At 41.2% G+C, this 27167-nt stretch overlaps 1 protein-coding gene across 2 annotated transcripts in view; it reads left to right on the plus strand.

Moving 5' to 3' along the window:
* Nucleotides 1–13101: 13101 nt before the first annotated feature.
* Nucleotides 13102–27167, plus strand: part of cmc1 (C-x(9)-C motif containing 1) — a 77857-nt gene continuing 63791 nt past the window's right edge. Inside the window, exon 1 of one of the 2 annotated variants that reach the window (XM_043689496.2) lies at nt 13102–13168. In XM_043689496.2, coding sequence (XP_043545431.1) covers nt 13150–13168 — 19 coding nt within the window. In that variant the 5' untranslated portion in view covers nt 13102–13149. Of the gene's footprint in view, nt 13169–13211; nt 13233–27167 lie in introns of those variants that run through there. The other variant, XM_043689495.2, reaches the window with a different exon arrangement.

Genomic DNA, 27167 nt, shown 5'->3' on the forward strand with positions numbered 1-27167 from the left:
AGTGGCTGCAGAGCTAGCACTGGTTGAAATATTCCATAACTCACTGGATTCCGGTGCGTGTTCCAGTGATTTGCAAAACTGCTAATGTGATGTCCCTAGTCAAGAACGGAGGGAAGCTAAAAGCATGGAACTATAGGACAGGTAGCCTAAAATCTGTTGCTGGAAAATGTCGATATTAAGGAAGAAATAAGAGGATGTTTTAAAAAAAAAAGCTTGATGCAGTCTGTTACGGACCAGGCCAGAGCCCCTCAAAACATTTCAAGAAAGTAGCCCAGACTCTGACTTTGCTAGTCGTTTTAAGCAGGCCTCACACGTACATTCCAGGAGGGATGCAACTGATCAAACCACTTAGTTTCAAACAAAACAGAATTTATTTACAAGATTACTGAGTGAAACACAAACAAATGAGAACAGAATACCGAATAATTTAACCTGTCTAAAAACAAAATAGATTATACCAACTTAATGATGCTATTCCAAATGCTTGCAACAATACCTATAAACACAGATTGGCACAAAAGGTAAAATCAAACACAATGTCTTACAGAAGAGAAGTCAGAGAGAGAGAGTACTAGCGTGGACCTACTTCATTGGGTCCAGCAGCTTCAAAACCTGCCTGACTGCTTTCAGTGAATAACCAGACTGCCAAAACCCAAATCAAACCAGAGAAATGTTGAGCTGGGAGAACCAGCAACTCCCCTTTCATTGTACAAGTGCTTATTTAAAACTTGAAAACCGTTTGACTGAGGCACTATCTGTTAGCTATAATCAAACTGGACCTAAAACCCTACTAAATTAAGACTTTTTGGAGTCTGAGTCTTTTGCAATCTCAGCACCCGGCCCATATCCCTCCAAACCCTTCCTATTCATATCCCATCCAGGTGCCTTTCAAAAGTTGCAATTGTACCAGTCTCCATCACTTCCTCTGGCAGCTCATTCCATACATGTACCACCCTCTGTGTGAAAAAGTTGCCCCTCAGGTCTCTTTTATATCTTTCCCCTCTCACGCTAAACCTATGTCCTCTAGTTCTGGACACCCCCACCCCAGGGAACAGACATTGTCTATTTATCCTATCCATGTCCCTCATGATTTTATAAACCTCTATAAGGTCACCCCTCAGCCTCCAACGCTCCAGGGAAAACAGCCCCAGCCTATTCAACCTCACCCTATGGCTCAAATCCTCCAACCCTGGCAGCATCTTTGTAAATGTTCTGAATCCTTTCAAGTTTCACAACATTCTTCTGTATGCAATATTCCAAAACTGGCCTAACCAATGCCTAGTACAGCTGCAACATGACCTCCCAATTCTGTACTCAATACTCTGACCAATAAAGGAAAGCATACCAAACACCTTCCTCACTATCCTATCTACCTGCGACTCCATTTTCAAGAAGCTATGAACCTGCACTTCAAGGTCTCTTTGTTCAGCAACATTCCCCGGGGCCTTGGAAGGTTCGATTTCAGACGTTGTATCACCATACGAGATAACATCTTCAATGAGCCTCCAGATGAAGTACTGGTGGTATAGCCAGCTTTCTATTTATGTATTTGGGATTCCTTGGGTTGGTGATGTAATTTCATGTGATGATGTCATTTCCTCTGGTGATGTCATTTCCTGTTTTTTTTCTTAGGGGTGGTGTTAGCACGGATGAAATGATATCAGTCCGAGCCCAGAGTGCGGTTCAACAATCGGTAACGTTTATTGATACAGTAACTCCGGCGGAGACCAACCGAGGTCCGAATCTCGGCTGTTCTGCTGTTCCCGCGCGCTGCTACACATTATATACCTTTCTTTGTCAGGATGTGAGGATTTTGAGTATGAACGGGATGATAGTTCCCCATCATCGCTGGAGTAGGTGCAAATGGTGGGTTTCCTGCCGTCCCAGGAGAGTTGCAGTGTACACACAATAGGGTGCTAATTGGATTATGTATACGGGTCCGGGTAGTATCTGCTTGTCTCTCTCTGTGAGGGCTAGGGGCTAGCACCCCCCTTTGTTCTCTTCGGGTCCTGGTGTGTATTAGTCTGTTCGTTCCTGTCTGGTGGATGCCTGTCCTTTGTGTCAGGATGGTTCTGTATTGATGAATATGGGTGTGTTTCAGTCAGTCTCTTGATTTGATTAGGAGATGGGTTTCCATATTAATTAGGTCCGGAGTTTCGGTCTATGAGTCATGGTTAGTGTCTGGCCTAGTGTGGATTTGATCTGTCCTCTGGCTCCCATCTCCCAGTCACGTGGGCGGACCGGCAGCTGTTGAGTTCTGTGGGTTTAAGCTGCGGCTGCCGTTTTTAAAACACAAAATGAATTCCTATAGTTTTACCGATGTAGGCATAGTCCCGTGGCAAATGTGGGGCGGCTCTGATGCCCGCTTGCAGGTGGTAAATGGGATCCAGGTCAATGTGTTTGTTGATAGAGTTCGATTGGAATGTCATGCTTCTAGGAATTCCCGTGTGTGTCTCTATTTGGCTTGTCCTAGGATGGATGTGTTGTCCCAGTCAAAGTGGTGTCCTTCCTTATCTGTATGTAAGGATACTGGTGAGAGTGGGTCACATCTTTTCGTGGCTAGCTGATGTTCATGTGTCCTGGTGGCTAATTTTCTGTAATGTTTGTTACAGTTCTTGCAAGGTATTTTGTAAATTATATTAGTTTTGTTTGTTGTCTATATAGGGTCTTTCAAGTTCACTAGTTCCTGTTTTAGTGTGTTGGTGGGTTGGTGGGCTACCATAATGCCAAGGGTCTGAGTAATCTGGCAGCCATCTCTGAAATGTCTTTGATGTAGGGGAGAGTGGCTCGGGTTTCTGGATGTGTTTTGTCTGCTTGTTTGGGCTTGTTGCTGAGAATTCGGCAGTCTGTGTTCATTGGGTACCCATTCTTTTTTAATACCCACTCGCACTAGTATCCTTATATACAGATGAGGAAGGACACCACTTTGACTGAGACAACACATCCATCCTAGGACAAGCCAAACAGAGACATGCACGAGAATTCCTAGAAGCATGGAATTCCAACCAGAACTCTATCAACAAACACTTTGACTTGGATTCCATTTACCACCCCCTGAGAAAAAGAACAGGAAATGACATCACCAGAGCTAATGAAGTCACCATAGGAAATGACATCACCAACCCAAAAAAACCCAAATATATAAATAAAAAATGGGCTATACCACCAGTACTTTATCTGGAGGCTCACTGAAGATGTTACCTAGTATGGTGACGAAACGTCTGAAAATGAAACTTCCAGCTCAGCGAGCAAACTTACATCCTGAATTTATTCCAATTTTTGACAACCTCCTCATTGTCCAATTTAATTTGAGGAATGTTCAATTCAGAATCCTCTGAACTTGGTTCTTCCCTCTGTGTTGTAACCAATAACACAGTCTCCTTTGACTTTCCTTTCCTGTCAAAATACCTTTTCAGCATATTCACATGACACACACTGTGAGATTTCTTTCTGTCTGGAGCCCTTGTCAAATAGTTCATCTCACTCAATTTCCTTTCGACTTGATAAGGTCCACTAAACCTTGCGTTTAAAGGTTCACCTATCACCAGAAGTAACACTAAAATCTTATTCACGATAGCAAAATTGCAAGTTTTTGATGTCTTGTCTGCTTCCTGTTTCATTGTATGCTATGATACTTTTAAATGCTGTCTCGCCAATTCCCCTGCTCTATTTAATCATTCCTGAATATTTTACACATAGTCCAAATATGTGGTCTCTGAATTCTGACTTACCAATTTCTCCTTAGTCAATTTTAGCGGTCCTCTCACTTCATGCCTAAAATCTAATTCAAATGGACTGAATTTGGTAGATTCATTTGATACATGTCTGATCAGAAAAAGCACAAATGGAATTCCTTTATCCTAATCATCTGGATAGTCTTGACTATAAGCCATCAACATGGTCTTTAATGTCTGAGGCCATCTTTCGAGCACTCCCTGTGATTCTGGATGGTACGCAGTAGATTTGAATTGTTTTATTTCTAAGCTGTCTGTAAATTCCTTGAATAAGTTTTGATGCAAAGTTTGACCCCTGATCTGATTGTATCTCAGTGGGTAGTCCATATCTTGTGAAAAATTTGAATGACTCCTCTACAATCCTTTTACCTGCGATATTGTGTAATGAGCTGAAAATGTGTTGCTGGAAAAGCGCAGCAGATCAGGCAGCATCCAGGGAGCAGGAGAATCGACGTCCCCCAAGTCCCTCCTCCCTACCTTTTATCTTAGCCTGCTGGACAAACTTTCCTCATTCCTGAAGAAGGGCTTATGCCCGAAACGTCGATTCTCCTGTTCCCTGGATGCTGCCTGACCTGCTGCGCTTTTACAGTAACACATTTTCAGCTCTGATCTCCAGCATCTGCAGACTTCACTTTCTCCTCAAATATTGTGTAATGAAACAGCCTCTGGAAATCTAGTAGACACGGCCATTATTGTTTACAAATACTGATTCCCACTTTTTGTTTTAAATAGGGGTCCAATGCAGTCAATCAAGACTCTTGTAAAAAGGTTCCTCAAATTCAGGAAGAGGTATTAAAAGTGCAGATTTTACTACTGCCTGTAATTTTCCAATTACCTGACACATATGATATGTCTGGCAAAATCCAACTACATCCTTGTGCAGTAAAAATGTTTTTGTATTTTTGCTTGAGTTTTTCTCACTTCTAAATGACCCCTAGTGGTAGCTCGTGCGTCACTTGCAACACCCCCATTCTATAACTTACTGGCAATACGACTTGATGAACTTCTGCCTATTTCTCATCCACTGAATATGTGATGGTCTCCATTTCCTCATTAAGATATCATTTATAAGATAATAACATTCAGATTCTTTTTCTACATATGCTTTTTGATACAATTGTTTTAAATTTTCAACTATGTGTTCCTGGTTTGTCTCCACCATCTGATCAAACGGGTCTCTCTCACAGTGCCAGAGACCTGGGTCAATTCCCGCCTCAGGCAACTGTCTGTGTGGAGTTTGCACATTCTCCCCGTGTCTGCGTGAGTTTCCTCCAGGTGCTCCGGTTTCTTCCCACAGTCCAAAAACGTGCAGGTTAGGTGAATTGACCATGCTAAATTGCCCGTAGTGTTAGGTGAAGGGGTAAATGTAGGGGAATGAGTCTGGGTGGGTTGCTCTTCGGAGGGTCGGTGTGGACTTGTTGGACCAAAGGGCCTATTTCCACACTGTAAGTAATCTAATCAGAAGATAATCTAATCAGAAGGTTAAACTGGTGACTTTGTGACCTCGTTACCACACAGTCAGGAAAAATCTCAGGATGTGTCCTGCAATAGTTCAGTTGCCTGAGTTTCTACTGGCTTTTCAATTACACTAGACATCACTCTTACCTGTGAACTAGCTATATAATTAGCAAGGACAAATTATATTCCTGGAGCTGAGAGTTTGTCCAGTACTCCTACCACGACTTCTCCAGTCTTCACTGGACACTGTAACCTCACTTTACACAACTAAGCGCTTCTTGTCTCAGTGAATTCCTGTTACTCGTTCCTTTTCTAGCAATGTATTTCAGAGGTACATATCTCCTCATCTTTCAATATCACAGATTAAGAGGATCCTGTATCACTTAATACTGTAACCTCCTTATCTGCTGCTACTGGCCTATGCAAATAAACTTTACCTTCGCATTTATGGTTTGTGAAGATCTGGCACTTCCTCCTTAACCAACCTGCAACCAGCTTGTACATTCTGGTGCAGCTTTCTAGCCACCACTTTGGTTTCCATTACCACTCCAACAAAATTCACTGGCTTATCCTGTTTTCCTATATCTGGCTTCCCAGTGTTTCTCTTAATCCGCCAACACTGTGATTTCATGTGGCTTACTTTATTGCAGTGAAAACACAGGGCTTTTTACTTTCTCTTCCCCCCTTCAAGGGTTTCCTTTTTACTCTGTGGTAAATTATCCTTATGATCTCCATTGAGATCTACCTTTCCTTTTCCACATGAGGATTTCTCTTTTCCCCAGTTTCTATCTCTCTTGGATTGAAATTGATTGTGGAAGCTTAACTTTGATTTATGGACCAACTCATAATCATCAGCCATTTCAGCTGATAATCCTGCCGATTTCACTCTCTGGTCTTCCACATGAGTTCTCACTACTTCAGGAAGTGAATTTTTAAACTCCTCCAAATTAATCATCTCTCCAAGAGGATCATAGATTTGCTCTGATTTTAATGCCTTTGTCCACCCATCAAAATTACTGTTTGATCCTTTCAAACTCAATGTAAATTTGACCAAGGTGCCTCCTTAGATTCCTGAAACGTTGTCTGTAGGTTTCTGGCACAAGGTCGTATGCACTTAAGGAGGCTTTCTTCACCTCCACTTGTGTCCAAGATACCTTTTCTGATAATGATGCAAATACCTCACTAGCTCTACTTACAAGTTTCGTTTGGATCAACAAAACCCACATGGTCACTGGCATTTGTTTAGCCACCTTTTAAAAAAAAAATGAAAAAGGCTTTCAACAGATTTAAGACAATGCTTGGGATTAATATCCTCTCAATATTTGGAAATTTCATCACAATGTCATGTAGAGTCATGAAGAATCTGCTTTTACTGTGGTGCTGGTGTACAACTTGGTGCATAGGGGTATATGATGTTGACTGCAACTCTATAATGAGATAGCTGCAGAAAGCTGAGGTCCTCCAAGGTTGCCATTGACTGTTCAACTGACCTTGACTGTGAAGCTTGGATCATGCTCACGCTGATCTTCAGCCCTCTTTGCAAGCCAGTAGAAAGTGTAAGTAACCTCATCAATAAATCCTATGTCAGCTAATTTGGTTTCCTGTCAAGCAATAATATTGACACCAAGCTTATGTAGCTCAAAGTCAACCTGCGATGTCTTGCATACACTTCCTGTGGAAAGTTGATCATTGTTCTTGCCAATGCACATAATCCTTACATTCTAGCTTTCAACCCAAAAGCTTACATTACTTTGCTGAATACAGCATTGTTTTAGGAGGTGCAGGCTTGCCTAGCATGTGTATTCCCTCACGAGTTCACAGGTTGATATACAGAGGAAAAAAAGAACTTATACTGTTACAATCTACTTGGGAAAGTGTGCTGATTCTCAAACTATCCAGGCTTCTCCCAGCATTGCTACAGAAATTAAGGTTTTATTCAAAGTTCACAGAGATTAATCAGGGATTGTCAGTATGGACTTATTAAAAGAAGGTTATGTTTGACAAATTTGATCTATCCTTTTGAGAAAGTAATCAGAAGCATTTGGTGTGGTCAACATGGACTTCAGCAAGGCTTTTAAAAAGGGAACTCATAGCAGACTGGTCCCAAAAGTAAGATCGAATGGAATCAAAGGCAAAGTGACACATTGGATTTAAAATTGGCTGAAAGGCAAGAAGCAAAGGATAATGCCAGAGGGATGTTTTTGTGTTAGTGGAGGTCACTTGTAGGTTCTGCAGGCCATCACACTGGGGCCCTTGCTGTCTGCAGTGTTCATTAATGATTGAACTTAAATGTAGAGGGCATGATCAATAAGTGTACAGACAGCCTGCAAATGGTAGAGTAGTAACTAATGAGGAGGATAACCGGAAACTACAGGAGGATATCAATGGACTTATATATATTGTATATTTTTACAGTGCAACTGGGGAAATCATTGGGCTTCAATTTCAATTTTGTGTCAGTCGGAATTCAACTACACTGGGCAAACATACGGTTGGAAGATGTGTGACCACTGGCCCTTGGCTGTGATCGTGACCATCTGGTTCTTGGCTGGCAATGCCAAAATGTTTTTCATGAAGTAGTCTGTGATTATCAGCACATTTGTGCTTGGTAGCAAACTTATCAAGCATGAATTAGTCCGTGTCTATCAACTACATGGGGAATAGGTCTGGATTTTTACCCTAGGTGCCAGGCAGCTGACACTGGGAACTTTTGATGCTTTCTTGCTCACAGAGTTGTAATTGTAAATACCAGTACTAAATACCCTCAAAAATACCTTGATAGAGAATCACGTACACAATGTGTTCTAGATATTTTCCAATCAACCTTTTTGGATTTAGAACCAATGTATACAGCTTCTGCACTGATTGTTTCAGGAGGCTGGCATGCTTTGACATCAACAGAGGAATGCAAAGCACATTTTATTCTAGAATGAAGGTGTTCAGTTGCTCAGAGTAATTGACTTAGAACACTTTGTGAAAGTAGTCACTTTTGCAGGGACGTTTGGGAGGGATAGGCACCAACCTTTTGTGGTATCATTCAAGTACAACAAGAAACATGGTATGAACACCAACCTGTTGCCTCAATGTCATGTAATTTAGCCAGTAGTTCAAGTGAGTCCAAAGAACTAAATACAAAAACTAAGATTCCTGAACTCCACAAAAAGATGAACTAATAATAATTCAGTAAATAGCTCGGAATGTTGTGTTTTGAATGAAATCTCAGTCTACAGTACTGATTGCAAACATTTAAGTCAAGTGCTTTTTCTTAAAAATGTTTTTATTGGATGATGATTTGGTAAACTTTCTCCTTTTCCTTTGTTTTACTCCCTTTCCTGCAACTATTTGCAGAAGTGTAGCTTGTGGTGATGTAGATGCAACAAGATTTGCTAAGAAATAGCGAACTAGCAAAACATGTCTAGACATAACTCCTCCTCCAATAATGTCTGCCATGTCTCTAAAACAAGAAGAAAATGTAAACTACATATTCTATAATGAAGGAAACATTGAATTCTTATTGCGGAAGAATAACTGATTTGCCATTGAAATATTACAATTTGTTGAACTTACATATATTTGAAGTGAGGCACATTTCCATTGGGGTTATAGTTATCACATATTCCACTTCAGGAATCAAAATTGTTTACAGCAGTAAATTATACATTTTGGCTTTTTAATGGGGAGTGTTGCTGAACAAAGAGACCTGGGAGTGCAGGTTCATAGCTCCTTGAAAATGGAGTCACAGGGGTAGATAGAAGGCGTTTGGTTTGCTTTCCTTTATTGGTCAGAGCATTGGGTATAGGAGTTGGGAGGTCATGTTGCAGCTGTGTAGGACATTTGGTTAGGCCACTTTTGGAATATTGTGCGCAATTCTAGTCTTGTTCCTATTGGAAGGAAGTTGCGAAACATGAAAGGGTTCAGAAAAGATTGACAAGAATGTTGCCAGGGTTGGAAGGTTTGAGCTATAGGAAGAAGCTGAATAGGCTGGGGTTGTTTTCCCTGGAGCGTCACAGGCTGAGGGGTGACCTTATAGAGGTTTATAAAATCATGAGTGGCATGGCTAGGGTAAATAGACAAGGTTTTTTGCCTGGGGTGGGGAGTCCAGAACTGGAGGGCATAAGTTTAAGATTAGAGAGGGATAATTTAAAAGGTACGTAACGTGCGGCTTTTTCACACAGAAGGTGATGTGTGTATAGAATGCGCTGCCAGAGGAAGTGGTGGAGGCTGGTACAATTACAGCATTTAAAAGGCATCTCGATGGGTATATGAATAGGAAGGGTTTAGAGGAATATGGGTCAAGTGCTGGCAAATGGGACTAGATTAGGTTAGGATATCTGGTCGACATGGACAAGTTGGACCAAAGGGTCTGTTTCCAATGTGCACATCTCTACGACTCTATAATGTTAGTGCTGGTTCTTTGATGCAGTAACAAAAAATTAACCTTACTTCTCTGCTGTCTTATCTTAAAAACTTCTTTGATTTTTAAAAACTTTTTTCTTAATTGACAAAGTGATATTTGTCTTAACATACCCCTTTCAGCAAAACATTTCCTACTCCAAAAACTCTGAGAAAGAACCTTCTCCCAACCTTTCCCTTATTTTTCAATTGACCCTGATAATTGACACCCATCCTGGGGAGGTTTTTCTGTCTTCACCGGGTCAAAACCCTTCATAGTTAAGGTCATTTCTTGTTAGCCTGCTTTGTTTCTGTGAAATAATTACAGTTGCTCAAGTTCCTCTTCTTGCTAATTGGGGCATAACCACAACTGGATATGACTATCCATGTACTTTACACCACTATTTATAAAATCCAAAATACTGTTGCCTTCTTTTTTGTGGCTGTGCCTATCTGCATTTTTAATACCTTATCGTTTTGCTGATTTGCTACTTTAAATAGTTTTCCAGGTGGTTTCTACTACCACGTTGTTCTTCCTCTCCAACTGGATCATTTCACTTTTTGATGGTGAACTGTACGTTCCAAACATCATCTTGTTTCCCTGTTCTAAGGAAGGATCACTGGACCTGAAATGTCAACTCTGATGCCTCTTCACAGATGCTGCAAGATCTGTTGAGCAATTTTTGTTTTTGTTTGTTTTCCTGACCTGCTTACATCATATTTGTTAAAGTTTGCCAAACAATATCATCCCCAACCCCATCCACGGAGATAGTATTAACAGGTTTTCTATCAGACACTATGGTCTCAAAAATCAAATAATTTATATAGGTTATGGAGAGCAAGGTGGCTCAAATTATGTTTTAATCTTTGTCAAATCCAATCAACATTCAATTCCTTAACCTTTCACAAAAATAAAATACAGTACTACAAATGTTGGAAATCTGAAAGTGTTGGAACAAATTCCTATGCTTTGTAGGTCTGGCAGCACCTGTGGAGTGCAAGGAGTAGTGGCCAGAAATTTTAAATTATTATGAGGTCCAAATCAAAAGAATGTAGGCACACAATTTGGCACTGCTGTAATGATTTGCCTTACAGCAACACTGGTTTGCTGTAATGATTCTGCCTTTGGCACAAATTTTCAATGAGGGTGCTCAGGTCTGGATTTCTGGCAGGCAGTTAACCACGGAGAATTACAGGATCTATTAAGGCCTAGCTGTGCCCTACCTGGGATTCTCAGTCAGCCATGCCATTGGTCCATGTTGGCCTGGCTTTCTCCCTGTTTCTCCATCTACAAATCAGTAGACCCCACCTCAGCTGGTATAGATGCCTCCTGTTGATTCTCCAGCTTAGGGAGTATGCCTGTTGTCCCTGATTTAACAATAAGCCACTGCTTAACCTTGAATCAGCTACAACGTTGAAAATTATAGTGAACATATCCAAAACAACCTTGAACTAACCCCCTTATCCACTTTCCAAAGCTTGATAAAAAATACTGTCAAATTTTTCTTATGATCCCTCAAAACTAGGAAGTGTTTTTAAGCAAGGGTGCAGAGGAGATTTACCAGGATGTTGCCTGGTATGGAGGGAAGGTCTTATGAGGAAAGGATGAGGGACTCGAGGCTGTTTTTGTTAGAGAGAAGAAGGTTGAAGAGGTGATGTAATAGAGACATACAAAATAATCAGAGGATTAGATAGGGTGGACAGTGAGAGCCTTTTTCCTTGGATGGTGAAGGCTATCACAAGGGGACATAGCTTTAAACTGAGGAGTGATAGGTACAGGATAGATGTCACAGGTAGATTCTTTACTCAGAGAGTAGCAAGGACGAGGAATGCCCTGCCTGCAACAGGAGTAGACTTGCCAACTTTAAGGGAATTTAAATGGTCATTGCATAAATATATAGATGACAATGGAATAGTGTAGGTTAGATGGGCCTTAGATTGGTTCCACAGATTGGCGCAATATCGAGGGCCTGTACTGTGCTGTATTCTTCTATGAATGCATCATTAGAACAGATGTGAAAAAGAGAGAAACTGAAAAATTTTTTCAATGCCCTCACAGGAAGTAGGATGTGATAAAGTGAAATAGAAACCAATTTATAATAAATATTTATTGATAATTTATCCCTGAAATAGAAACAGAGATTAGATTACTTGCAGTATGGAAACAGGCCCTTCAGCCCAACAAGTCCACACTGACCCGCCGAAGCGGGTCATACCCCTACATTTACCCCTTCTTACTTAACACTACGGGCAATTTAGCATGGCCAATTCACCTGACCTGCACATCTTTTGGACTGTAGGAGGAAACCGGAGCACCCGGAGGAAACCCATGCAGACACAGGGAGAATGTGCAAACTCCACACAGTCAGTCGCCTGAGTCGGGAATTGAACCCGGGTCTCTGGCGCTGTGAGGCAGCAGTGCTAACCACTGTGCCACCGTGCCGCCCACAAGAGATATAAAAGAAACGGTTAAGAAAGAATAGGAAACGAAGCATGGAAGCAAAGTTCAAATTTTCCATTTTATTGTGAAGAAACAGTACCAATGCAATCAACAACGTACAAAAAAATTTGAGAGGCCCTGATTAGGAATGAGACAAGGAACAATCATGAAAACAAGATGTGATCTAAGATCCATGTGTGTTAGCTATCGGATCACCTTATAGCTGTAGCGAGTAGAATTGAAGAAGTTATTCAAAATGAGAAAGAATTTAGCCAAGTGGAGCTCAATGGTGCATTGGTTGGTAGTGAGAGATGGAGGTGCAGAAAGAGGCACATCGATGGTGAGAAGGAGACAGTGCCAGGAATTTAAAAACTGTTGAGAAGTCTTTCACCCTACTGCAGACTTTCTCTTTCATCTTATCCCCACTCCATCCTTAAAAATGCTGAATGTGTATTGCATTCCAACTTATCCAATTTCTGCTGAAAGGTCAACGACCTTAAATATTTAAAAATCACCCAACACCAGGGTTATAGTCCAACAGGTTTAATTGGAAGCACACTAGCTTTCGGAGCGACGCTCCTTCATCAGGTGGTAGTGGAATTTATAGCAAAAAACAGAATTTATAGCAAAAATTTACAGTGTGATGTAACTGAAATTATACATTGAAAAATTGATCTCCAAATCATGACTTTAAATATAATTGTTTTCGGGCTGCCAGTCCCGCTGGGTGTGACCAGCGTCTTCTGTTTTTGTTTCAGATTTACATTTCACATTGTGTTGTGTTTTGATTATTGCTATAGTCCTGAGCCAGGTCCTGAGCTGCGTGTGTCACAGGACGACCCACACACCTAAACCCCAGCCCAAACCCCAGCCCCAGCCCCAGCCCCAGCCCTCGGCCCAGACTTTCAGCTGCTCCATTTTCTGCCCTCCGACAGAGATTAAAATTAACTCGGAACAGTTTCCCCCTGAGCCAGCACAAACACCGCGGGATCAGAAAATCAGCCGCAGACCTGAGGCAGCGGGCACAGCGCGAGGGTCGGTCGCTCACACCGGAAGTGGGGGCCCGGTTACCAGGGTGAAAGGTGAAGGGGCGGGGCCCGCCGCCGCCGCCGCCGCCGAGGGGTCATGGATGCCGGCGCTGAAGGTAAAGCGGAGTCTTCCCTGTGAGCTGGAGCCCGGCTTTGGGCACGGCCGACACGCCTTTCACGGTGAATTAGGGCGGTTTCCCCCCCCCACCCCACGGTAGTTACACGGAAGTTAAGATCCCACAGCCGGCTATTTAAATGTGGGCGCCGCCGGCACGTGGCGGTGGCGGTAAAGGAGTGGTCCTCATGAACCCCTCCTGGACTTTCCTCATTCACCCCACAGCGCGCAGTGACTTCATCCTCCTCTCACCACCACCACCACCACGGGAGTGACCCCATTCTGCTGCCCCCCCCATGTCCTTATTCCCTCCAAAGGACCGTCCTCAGTCCTCGTCCCCCACCCCCTCCCCGTCTGCCAGTCCTCGTCCCCCACCCCCACCCCCCCGTCTGCCAGTCCTCGTCCCCCACCCCCCCCTCCCCGCCTGCCAGTCCTCGTCCCCCACCCCCACCCCCCCGCCTGCCAGTCCTCGTCCCCCACCCCCTCCCCGCCTGCCAGTCCTCGTCCCCCACCCCCTCCCCGCCTGCCAGTCCTCGTCCCCCACCCCCTCCCCGCCTGCCAGTCCTCGTCCCCCACCCCCTCCCCGCCTGCCAGTCCTCGTCCCCCACCCCCACCCCCTCCCCGCCTGCCAGTCCTCGTCCCCCACCCCCCCGCCTGCCAGTCCTCGTCCCCCACCCCCTCCCCGCCTGCCAGTCCTCGTCCCCCACCCCCCTCCCCGCCTGCCAGTCCTCCTCCCCCACCCCCTCCCCGCCTGCCAGTCCTCGTCCCCCACTCCCTCCCCGCCTGCCAGTCCTCGTCCCCCACCCCCACCACCCTGCCTGCCAGTCCTCGTCCCCCACCCCCACCCCCACCACCCCGCCTGCCAGTCCTCGTCCCCCACCCCCACCACCCCGCCTGCCAGTCCTCGTCCCCCACCCCCACCACCCCGCCTGCCAGTCCTCGTCCCCCACCCCCACCCCGCCTGCCAGTCCTCGTCCCCCACCCCCTCCCCACCTGCCAGTCCTCGTCCCCCACCCCCTCCCCGCCTGCCAGTCCTCGTCCCCCACCCCCTCCCTGCCTGCCAGTCCTCGTCCCCCACCCCCTCCCCGCCTGCCAGTCCTCGTCCCCCACCCCCTCCCCGCCTGCCAGTCCTCGTCCCCCACACCCCCCCGCCTGCCAATCCTCGTCCCCCACACCCCCCCCCCGCCTGCCAATCCTCATCCCCCACCCCCTCCCCGCCTGCCAGTCCTTGTCCCCCACACCCCCCCCCCGCCTGCCAGTCCTTGTCCCCCACACTCCTCCCCCCCCCCACCTGCCAGTCCTCGTCCCCCACACACACCCCCGCCTACCAGTTCTTGTCCCCACCCACCGCCCCCTCTGCCAGTCCTCGTCCCCACACTCCCACCCTCTGCCAGTCCTTGTCTCTCTCCGCCCCCCCTTTCCAGCCCCCTATCCCCACTGGGGTCTGAATACAATTCTCTCTATATTGATGCAGTTCGATCATGTATCTTCCCGGTTGTGGTTTACTTATGAATAAGAAAGAACTCGCATTTTTTGATAATTTTTAGAGAACGTATGATGTCCCAATATGCTTTATAACCAATGGAGTAGTCTTGAAGTCTTTTTACTGATAAGAAGTAGATGTTACAGCCTCATGTTGTGGCCAATTCTGAGTATCCTCCCTTGCTTTTGGAAGGATATGGAAGCATTAGGAACGAAAATTCACTTACCTGGTACTTTGCTGAAACTGGGAGTAGCTTCTTTTGAAATGTTTAAGAGGTGTTCCAAGTGGAATCTGAGGAAAGTAGATAAGTCAACTACCCATTTTTAGAATGCCAATAACTAAAGGATGTTGATTTAAAGTGATTGGCAAAAGAACCTGAGGAAAAATGAAGAACATATTTGTACTGTTGCTAAGATTTCCACTGGCCAGCCATTACGTCAGTGTTGATGGGTGTTGTCCATGGAGACCCTCCAGATTTCCTATCACTGACTTTGAATTGCCCAGGAAATTGAACTTTCTGCTGGGCACTTCCTCTATAAGTCTTCATTTCAATAGGAGACCTATTGGTTCCAATGAAATTAAGTAAAATAGTTACTCAGGAAACATTAGTGCATTAAATAGATGACTGCTGAGTAACTATTTCATCTGAACCCATATGTACATCAACCACCCTCAATTACACTCACCCAGACCCCTTTCACCCCCATATCCTAGAACCTCACCCTCATCCTATGACCCAGTGCCCTTTACTCCCCATTTGGACTGGACCTGACCCAATACAATGCCCCACCAGGATGGCCCCCCCTCTGCCTGACCTAACCTAATGCTCCTCATCCCTGTTGTTGGACCTTACTTGACATGGCACTAGCACCAGATCCGTGGACCAAGCCTGAAACTCTCTGCAGACCAGGCCTGACACTAAACCCCACCCCCCTTGCCTCCCACCCCACTGGACGAACATCTACAATCCACCTGACCTAACCTAAACATCGCATCACTTACCTTGCACCCTAACGAAATGACATCTTACCTGGCACCTTAGTCCCTCCCCCGCCATGCCCTAACTGGAGAATGTTGATGAAGTAGGTTCAGTGGTGGTTGTCAAAAGGGAGTGGTTAATTATCTGAAAGCAAAATGTGGGCCAAAAAGCCTCCTTCTGTGCTGTAGTTTTTTCTATGATTCTGTTATAATATTTATCACTTAAAATGATAAATACGTCACTATTTTTGGTTCTACCTCAAGTTAAAGGAATGCTGTTCCTCATTTATCTAACATTAACTTGTTGAAATTCTAGGTTTTTCCAAGTTTCTTCCTTTTAGTGGGAAATGTAATACCTTATGTTGGTTGCTGTTCTATGAACCATCCGATCTCGAGTACCTGGCTATTAATGTCATGCATTAATCTTTTTGACACACATCAGCATAGAATGCTGACTTCTTCGAGAACATCAACTCGCAAGTACTTCCTAGTCAAAGTAATTAGATAACATTTGAGAGGAAGAACTTTGTATGGTCCACACCCTTTTCCCAAACCTCCAATCACTCCCTACTTTTCTGTATTCCCACCAACTCCTAACCAAGGTCCACTAAAATCAGTTAAAAAATTTCCTATTGCTACGCTGGCTGAGATCAGCTAAGAGAAGACCAATGATTGAACTTCAATTTTGCTGAGTACCCTCATGGCTTATTGAGACAATGATAAAGTTACATCTCCATTTTATAATAAAAGATAAGTGTGTACATAATTGCTGAGTTCTTGCAGAGAGTCACCATAAACACAATAGCTGGGGAAGAATGTGATTTGTTTCTACCAGATGCCACCCCAGTGGTCAGGAAATCATATCTTAAGAAATAGGTTAATGTGAACAGTGTTCTGCCATCGCAAATCCTTCCTCAGCTTGATCTGAGCATTTTACAGTCTTAAATAACACATTTTAAGATTGCAACATAATAAACAATGCATATTAAATCAGATTTTAAATGTTGCAATTGTATCAGCCTCCACCACTTCCTCTGGCAGCTCATTCCATACATGTACCACCCTCTGAGTGAAAAGGTTGCCTCTTAGGTCTCTTTTATATCTTTCCCCTCTCACCCAAAAACTATGCCCTCTAGTTCTGGACTCCCCCACCTCAGGGAAAAGACTTTGTCTACTTATCCTATCTATGCCCCTCATGATTTTATAAACCTCTATAAGGTTTATATACCTCAGCCTCTGATGCTCCAGGAAAAACAGCCCCAGCCTATTCAACCTCTTCCTTTAGTTCAAATCCTCCAACCCTGGCAACATCCTTGTATTTCAGTTATATACCATTCCAACTTCCGCTTCTGCTTGTTACAAAAAAAAGTAGTCTCTTGCTCTGTGCTGCAAATTGGATTACAGTACTGTAGATTAGTAAAACAAACTTGTGTAGATGATTGTTAATCCATCAAAACAGATGTCTTCAGAATGTACATGTTTGGAAATGACAGCAAAAGTTAATAAATGTTAAATCGGTTGTGTCCAGGAAGTTGGGATTAGAAAGTGCTCCTGGGTTGGCAGGGACAAGATGAGACTGATGGGCCCCTTCTGTGCTGTAGCATTTCAATGGTTCTGAGGTTCTAAATACACATGATATGGTGATGTTGTGTATTGAGCCATAATTTAATTTAGTTAGTTTTTTAACATGACTATATTTTATAAATAGTCATGTTGCAAGTGACATTAGTATGCTGTATTCCAGAAAACTACTTTTGTAGAGGTTGTTGCGTTCTACGCTTTGAGCTGGTACAAAGTGAAAATTTCACAGAGATGCAAATAGTGTTTCACACAATTACATTTTGTAATAAAACGTTGAGAGAAAATATGATTAGGGAAAGGGGAAGAATTAATAAAAGCATCAATCATAGCGAGCAAGTGAAATGTGAATTACCAACTACTATGTACAGGGATGAGAGTGTGGTGCTGGAAAAGCACAGCAAGTCAGGCAACATCTGAAGAGCAGGAGAATCAATGTTTCGGGCAGAAGTTCTTCATCAGGAATGCTCATTCCTAATGAATCCTAATGAAGGGCTTATGCCTGAAACGTCGTTTCTCCTGCTGCTTGGATGCTGCCTGACCTGCTGTGCTTTTCCAGCAACACATTCTCGACTGATCTCGAGCATCTGCAGTCCTCACTTTCTCCACTGTGTGAGAAGTTACTGCAAGGCTCCCTTTTAAAAATTTTTTTTCACTTTAATTTTTTTCATGTCCTATCTCCTCATTCATCCTCATTTTAACATTCCTTACTTCCTGATCATTTATTGTGGCATTGTGCCCCATGTGTTATCTCTATCAGTAAGGTACCCTGATTTTGCCTCTGAATTTGGTCCCATTGTATGTGCATCCTGCAGTCAATAATCATTTTTTTTAAACCGTTCCCTGCTCAAGTAATAGACTTTTTTTTAGTCTTTGATTTTTAAATTTGTGTTCTGTTTTACCTGCACTGGTAAATGAACTGCTGTCGACCTTTGTTTCTTAAAAGTAATTTTCTGCTGTACTGTACAGTATTCTACATCTGGAGATATAATGGTTGAGGAATATGTAGTTGTACTGTAAGTTACTTTGAAGACTTGTCTGCAAGCAAGTAACCTGCTTCCTTCACTGAAGCTTTGCAGGTGAATTTAGCTTGGAATGATTGGTGCTGCATATGTGTAACCTTTTATGTTTTACTATTTATTATACTTTGTAGATTGGCTTTTCCAAGCAAAAAATGTCCTCAGAAATATAACATGGCTTTAACATAGATTCTTATGGGAAACCATGTTTGGCTTCGTCATTTTATTTTAAATCAAGATTTTCAATAACCAGTATTGTGGTTTTAAGAGAAGACATCCTATAATTGAAATACAGAATAGTTACAGCATAGAAGTTGATTGTTTGGTCCACCCTGTCTGTATTAGCTCTTCAGAATAGCAATTTACCTAGTGCTTCTCCATCTCCCTGTCACCTTGCACATCCTTCCTTTGCAGATAGCAATTAAATTCCTCCTTGAATGCCTTGAATAATCCTGCCTCCATTACAATGTCAAGTATTTGCTGAATAAAAAAAGAACTCCCCATGTTGCAATTTCTTCTGTTCTTGGTTATCTTAAATCTATGCCTTCCCATTCTCGATTTTCTTTTCCCAACAGTAGCCTACCTATCTACTCTATGCTGACCCTTCATGAATTTGAATACTTTTGTCAAATTTCTCTATTAATAACTCATCTCAAATTTCATTAAATAAAATAAAAGGCCATCTGTGGGTTAGCCTGACACAAGTGCAAAACAAAATACTGAAAGATGAGAAGACATGAAAAAGGCCCAAATAGTAACAAAGTGAGAAAAAAAAGATAAAGGAAGAAGAAAGGAAACCAGCTGAAAGTACAGCAGATTGGTTTTGTTCTTGAGACATGGGCAGTATTGGCAATGACTCATTTATAGCCAATTTCAAATCCACCCGAGGTGCTGCTCGACTTCCTAGAATAGCTGCTGATCTTTAATTAGAGCTCCGAAAGTAACAATAAGGAGAAAAGGGCAAAACTTTAACCAAGCAGTAATGAAGGCATACAAGTCAGGATAGATTGTGCATTAAAAGATTTTGCTGATATTGATACTATTGCCCTTCTCCATGTTTGAGGTGTGGGATTGAGCTGTCATCAAACTCTTGCTTGGTGAATAAGACACAGTGGAGGTACTGGATATTGAGTTGATTGTTACAGGTACTGGTCAATAATAATAAAAACTGTAAACACTCTAGCACTGACAGCACTTGTGCGAGAGACCAAGTTAATATTTCAGGTCTGTGACTTCATCAGAAATGTACCTCAGTTTCTCTCTCCACAGATGCTGTTAGAACTGCTGCATATTTTCTATTCCAGATTTTCGGCATTCAATTTTGCTTTTATGTTTTGCCAGTTATACTGAAAATAAAGTTGATTTTATGCTGAGGTTTAGAGTTCTAATTGCCACTGCAACCAAAGTACACAGTGTTGTTGTTCTCCTCAACCTGTCTGCAGTCTGTGACATGGTTGACCATGCCATCTTTCCAGCTGTGCTCAAGAGGTTGAGATTGTGATCGCTTGGTACCATTTTGACTTATTTAATCACAGCTAGAGTGTCTGTTTTGATTGTTTCTCTTCTTAGCTGTGCACATTGCCAAAGATCCTATCCTCGATCACCTCTCATTTCTCATCTAGGTACTGATTTTGGCAATGCCATCCAAAACACAGTCTGATTCCATGTGAATGTTGATGATACTCAGCTCCACATCACCACTATCTTTCTCAGTTCTACTGCTGTCTCTGAATTAGCAGATTGCTAGTCTGACCAAATGAACAGGAGTTTCATCTAACTAAATATTTGGAAGATCAAAGCTGTCTGAGGCTGAACCAGACTGTTTTCGGCTATGTAATCACGTGACCACAAAATGGCTATTCGTACCTCTGTAACATTGCTTAATTCTGCAACTGACATTTTTCATGCTGCAGAAACCCTTGTCCATGTCTTTGTAATAGTCGCATTGAAAGGTAACATTGCATTTCTGTGTGAGCTTCCACATTCTACCCTCTGAAAACATGAAGTTTCCCCGATGTCCTTACTCTCACCAAGTCCTGTTCATTTTCATCGTCCTCATGGCCTGAATTAGCTTCCATTAAGCAACATCTCACTTTTAAAATTCTCATTCTTGATTTCAAATCCATCCATGGCTTAACTCTCCTAACTTTAATTTCCTCAGGTCCAAAACCCTTTGAGATATCTACATTTCCTGGAATCTGGTCATTCGAGCATCCCCAATTTTAAATGCTGTATCAATGGTGTGTGTTTAAGTTGCCTCAACCCTAAGCTCTTGAATTCCCTCCCTAAACCGTTGCACCTCGCAACCTACGTTTTCTCCTTGTAGATTCTTTGGTATTGATTTGATTGTTCTATTTAGGTTTTGATCCATTGTGATCTCCATGGTTAGATTAGATTAGATTACTTACAGTGTGGAAACAGGCCCTTCGGCCCAACAAGTCCACACCGCCCCGCCGAAGCGCAAACCACCCATACCCCTACCTTTACCCCTTACCTAACACTACGGGCAATTTAACATGGCCAATTCACCTGACCTGCACATCTTTGGACTGTGGGAGGAAACCGGAGCACCCGGAGGAAACCCACGCAGACACAGGGAGAATGTGCAAACTCCACACAGTCAGTCGCCTGAGGTTGGGAAATAGTGGTGTTGTAGATTCAATCTGAAATGTAAATAGCAAACACAGCGGTTTAGTCATCCAACGATGAAATTAACACGCTAAGTGATCTCAAGCTCCTACGTTTTTATTTGTGCCTAACTGTCCTCCTGAAAAATGTGACATATTGCTTTTGCATAAAGGGACAACGTTATAACTCATTCCACATTGCGTGCCATTGCACTGATATCTATGAATTTTGTAAATAGTATCACTTAAGATATCTCGACGTGTTAAATTATCTTGTTTAAATGCTGTATTCAGGTTATTTGGTTTATTTAGAATGAACAGTGGTGGTTTGAGTTTGACAACACTCGCCCACACCCTTTTTTGATATACAGAATGCTACATCCTATATTTAAATGACAGAATGTAAGTCATTAGGCTTCATTTACACTTCAAAGTTCACTTTTGGATCTTGTATCTTAAGCCTTTATTATGTTCCATCATTTTGTTCACTTCCAATATTATAATTCTAGTATGAGCACTGTGTGGCATAATATGCCATTATAATAAAATATGGCATAATAACAAAGCTTATATAGTATAGATATAGAGAGAATATCCTTAATTTTCCTATCCCCAAAGCTAATCTTGAAATATCCACAATTTCTCCCACCTATTTAAATGTTTATAATGTTAAAAATTATAATTTTTATAATATCATTTTTAATAATTGGGTAAAATCCACACCAATGTCACCAGCTGTGATTTGGTGTGGCTGTTGACATAATAATTTCACCTGACTAATAATCCAGAGGCCCTGGTTAATACTTTGGTGACATCAGTTCAAATTCTACTACAAATGGTGGAATTTAAATTAATTTAATATATTTGGAATTGAAAGCTAGCCTCAGTAATTGTGACCAGGAATTATTTCAAATGTGATTAGGAAAAAAATCCATCTGGTTCACCCATCTCCACCATCCTAATTGGGCCTGGCCTACGTGAGAGTCCAGACCCACAATGATGTGATTGATTCTTAGCTGCGCTCTGAAATGTCTTAGCAAGCCATTCAGTTTATGGGCAATCAATGCTGTCTTTGTCAGTAATGCGGTAAAAACAATGACTGCAGATGCTGAAAACCAGAGTTTAGATTAGAGTGGTGCTGGAAAAGCACAGCAGTTCAGGCAGCATCCGAGGAGCAGGAAAATCGATGTTTCGGGCAAAAGCCCTGTATTTCTGATGAAGGGCTCTTGCCCGAAATGTCGATTTTACTGCTCGGATGCTGCCTGAGCTGCTGTGCTTTTCCAGCATCACTCTAATCTACACTTTGTCAGTAATGCCCATATTATGTGAAAGAATAAAGAGAAATAAAATCTACTTAATATCTAAGACATATGATGATCCCTTGTGATACATTAGGCTCAACTTAATAATAATTACACGTTTCTGTTGCTGACACATTCTGGTCTACATCTCAGAAAATGGAATCACTGCAACTCTGGTCAATTGACATTGGCAAAGTGCTGGTTAGCTTCTCTCAGGAACAGTCCTTTCTATCCTGACAGGCAAAGCCTATCTTAGAATTTTAGATAACTCTTTCAGGTACCAACTGTCTTTTAAATCACTGACAGTTTTAGAACCTAAAGAATATGTTTGCAATTCAGCTGATAACTTTGAGCGAATCATTCCGTTTGATGCAAAGGAATTAATGAATTTGATTATATGCTAGTGAAGAGTCTGAAACCTCGAGAACATGCATTTTCTTAAGGACCCACCACCTTTTTAAAGTAAGCTATTTGCTGTCAGTAAATTCAATTTAGGAATTTAGTCAACTCAGATTTTCTTAAGCACAAAATAATACTTTATCATCATTTAATATTTTCTTTTGAGAATGTTATAGTTGGAAGCAATTTACAAGTAGTAAACCTGAAAGTTTAATGTGAGTACATCTTATTGTACTGCTGTAATAAGAAACTATTTTTTGGATAGACTTCTATTTTCTTTCTCTTCAGTTATTAACATGTTTTAAAGCAGGTGTCCTACTAGAAATTTTCATTATAAATATATTATGTGTAGGGATACATTTGAATAAATTTAGTATTTTTCATTTCAGTAGGTTATGCAAGATACATATTCGATGCAGAGCACAAATCAGTTGTTCGGTCTTATCTTTGCACCTGTTCCCCAGGGAACTAGTGTTCTGAGAAGATTCATAGAAAGCTGTGTGTGTGACTAACAAAGAGTGAAAGGATGAATATGCTTCATGATGAGACCTGGTGCTTGCTAGGTTAGTGACAGTTTGACATGATCACTAATGTCAAGAAAGCCACAGGAAGCTCTGTCTATATTTAAACTGTTTTATTTTTGGTGAAGTCTTAAAATCTGTGGTAAAGTTACTAACCTATTGTGTTCCCAAGCTGATGCTTTGAAAGTACCATTTAGTACATTGCTGATACTCACTTTGGTAGGTTACTCCAGCCTCTGACACTGACCCTTTCTGTGTTTGGGAATCCTTCATAAGCCAGCCAGGATTGCCCTGGAATATCAAACTAATATTGTAATGGCTTGGTATTCGTTTTTGGCCAAAAGACATGTTTCCTTATTTCCTGACCTAACATTTGGACTGCAAAAACATATTTTTGCAAAGTTTATATTTCTTGACACTACATAACTTACCATAACTACACTAGAACCAGAAAAAAAACTAGTTTCTGTACTTTATATATTGAAATTAAAGATTCTGTGAGAAACTCTCCATATCCCACCCCTCCAAATACTTGGACTTATACAAGCGATATTGTGAATGGTAACATTGGACTCTGTAAATTTGGTGTCATTGCAACCTCATGATGTCATATGAGTTGAGATTCAATATTACATGTAGTACGTTAACTGCTTTTCTTCTACCTTAAGCCTCCATTAAATTGCTTTTGTTTTACCCTGAAAAATATGTAGTTCTGCAGTAATTAGCACAAAATAAATAAAATGATTTCATTGCTCATTTACCATATTACAGTCTGTGAAATTGTGCTGTCTATAAGTTGACTGCAACGTAAAGATGGTGGCTAGACTTCAAAAAGCATTTTTAGCATTGACGTACTATCCTCAGACAGACATTATTTAAGTGCAAGTTCATTCTTTGCATTATATGTTATGCCTTTTGTATTTGGCAAAACCTATTGAAGGCCAGAATGTTTTGTGAAGCAAAGCTCCTTTTTGTTTTTTGCATTTAATTGTGGTTTGGTAAATATAATAACACATGTTAATTTTGTAAGTTGTCTTCATTTCCTTACACAATTTTTAAATATCTCCTTAACTACTCATTTATTCCATTTGTGAGGAAATGAGTTTTTTTTTCTTCTCTTTGGCATCCTTTCTGGATTGAGGATGACTTGCTTCACTCTGGTTGGTACGATTGGTAATGAGTTCAATGCATGATCTGCACACTGCCTAAGATGGCGCAAGTGGATGAGTTATTTGGAGTTTTACGAATTCTCTCCAACTTCCCAACTTCACCCCACTTGTATTTCTAACAAACCTCTAATGTTTTTGGTGCCTTTCCAAACTAACCACCTCCTCTTTGATCACAAGTCAGAAATTTCAGTGCGACACAGGAATTTTGATGTCTTCAAAGACACTTTGAGAACATTCCTAAAATGTTTGCATGTCTACTGGGAGTCTACTACTGCAACCCAGTTCCAAATGGGGAAGATTGCTTCAAGAGTCTAGTTTTAGGTGTGACATGTTTTGTCCAGTTCACCTGGCTTTGAGTGATTTAACAAATTGATGCTGAGCATGGCATGTTGGTTTGATAGAGGGTATTGCAATTGGACTATATTTCTTCTCGCTGAATTTGAAGGATCTTGCGAAAGGACCTATGGTACTCCCCCAATGCTTGAGGTGTCTGCTGTAAGTTACTCAAGTCTCTGAAGAACTAAGAGTGCAGGCATCAGTCCTCCTGGTAAGCTTTGATCTTAGTCTTGGGGTGGTGAACCAAGTCTGAAGGTGGTGATGAATTTTGTTGCAATTATCTGCCTTTGTTGAGAGATTGTTCAGAAATACAGAAAATGGATTACATTTTCCAGGTTCTCCTTTTTGATATAAATCCATCAGGGTAATCTTGTACTGTGGGAACTGATTGTAAAAAGGAACTTAAGTTTTTTAGGTGTTTAGGGAGAAGGTCCATTTTCTTATGCTTCAGAGAAAAATTGGACAATGATCTGGAGGTCAGTTTTTCAGTGAGCAGACAAGCTTGTTGAAGCTCAATGATTTGAAGTTAGTGACTTTGGTTGTAGATTGTAGAAAATATTTGTTGAACAATTTGCTGCTTGTTTTGTAAATTATTTGCATGTTTACATGGAATTTGGAGGTGAGGTACAGTATTGCAAGTTCTGCAGTGTTTCCATATGTGAGGTCCATGGCTTTTATGCCATGCACTGCAGGTAGTCACAAATTTCTGAGGACAGCCAAACTGAACAAGGACACTCCATTATTCCTCATGTCTGACAGGAGTCAAAAGCTTTTGTTAGCTCAAGAAAGGACATGTACGTGGTGCTGTTCTTTGCATTTTTTTATTTTACTATGCAATGAAGATTGTATCTGTCAGCGGTGCCTCTTGATAGGTGGAAATTGCACTGTAATTCTTGAAGAGCTTCCAGCTATTGGGAAGGGGCAGTTGAGGAGGATCCTGGCAATGATCTTCCATGTGATCGACAGCAGGGAGGCTTTTCTGTAATTTCACTAACTGGATTTGCTTCCCCTATTGAATATTAAACCAATCTAGATGTCACTTTAAATAATCATCCTTATAAAATCAATTTGATCCTTAAATTGTCATTTGAGCACATTCTGAAAGTGTTTTGTACAAAGTTGAACACTTTGCTGAGTTAGGTTGAGGATAGTCAAGATCTATTTTTGACCAAATTATGGATCTCCTTCAGAACGAGATATGTAATACATTCAGTACTGAGAAAGGTGAAAATTTGATTGAAAGTGATGATTAAGTGGTAATTAATTTGAGTTCTATGAAATGTTTCTACAGTTTGACAATATAGTTTTACAGTGTGTGCTGCATGGTGTACAATGTTCATTAGAGTATTTAGCATTTATTAAAAATACCTTTTAAAAATGAATATCATAAAGTCACTTTATGAAACAATAAACTAACTTTATTTATCTTAATCAACATCCATCAAGGAAAATCACCAATCATGACACACAGTTTATGTCATGGGAATTGTTCACATCATGTTTAAATTAATTCCAGAACATTGGAAGTGGTACAGACTGTTAAATGATAAAATTAACACTTATGGATTGTTGTTTTAACATTCACCAAGTGAATTTAGTAGTATTGGCAGAGCAATTATGAATGCTCGCTGAATTTAAAAAAATGGATCACATCTAATTGCACACTTTTTTAAGTTTTCTGAAAATTCACAGCAAGCAATGGTACTGTTTAAATAAGATCTTGAATTTAGGTGTTCACCTGATGAAATTGTAATTTAGCTTCGCCTTTGCAATATTTATCAACTTCCTTCTACATTATTAGCATTTTCTGTTTTAGGTTTCCATTTTTTAGTCATCTCTTTAATTATTTAGTGTTTCTCTCTGGTGAGCTGCTTTAAAAGAATGTTATCAGTAGAATCTTTTGTTTACATGGAGTGACAAAATACCAAGTTGTTCCTATTAGTAAGACCACATCATGGTGACTGGTCATTTTAGAGATGACTTAAAAACAATTATTTTTTGATTTGTGACTGTATTCTGTTTTCCAGTCATCTCTCTCCTCAGCACTATGCATTTAAGTCATTTTGATCACCGCTAAATGAAGTTTGTCTACCATTTCTCCTGGATGCATTTTTTTAGATCAGTTTAAATTAAAAATACTTACCCTAGCTATGAATAATAAACAAGGAACTGTGAGCGCATCAATGCAACATAAACCTGTTCCTCTGAGAGTATTCGCACTGTAACTGCTGCCTATATCACTTCTGTTAATTAAAATGTAGCAATTTAAATGCTACACAAATTAGTTTTCTAAAAAGGAAATGAGTTTCTTTATTTTTTTTCTATAGAATTACAATCACTTGCATTTATATATTTTGAGAAGTTACTAGAAATTAATTTTAAATAATTTCTTGGGTGCCTTTTAAGTACAAAGGCACATCCTGAGAGTCATAACAAAACAGTAGATTTTTTTTTCTTCCTTTCTTTACTTTCTCCATCGTGTATTTACACTTTTAATGTAGTAAACTATTGCACAATGCTTTAAAGAAACAAAAACGAATACTGTGCACATGCAGGCAAAGTTAGGCAGTAAGCAAATGTAAAATCAAG

Source organism: Chiloscyllium plagiosum, unplaced genomic scaffold (assembly GCF_037043375.1).
Source record: "Chiloscyllium plagiosum isolate Xiang-an unplaced genomic scaffold, Cpla_swu_hap1 HiC_scaffold_5, whole genome shotgun sequence".
Lineage (NCBI taxonomy): Eukaryota > Metazoa > Chordata > Chondrichthyes > Orectolobiformes > Hemiscylliidae > Chiloscyllium > Chiloscyllium plagiosum.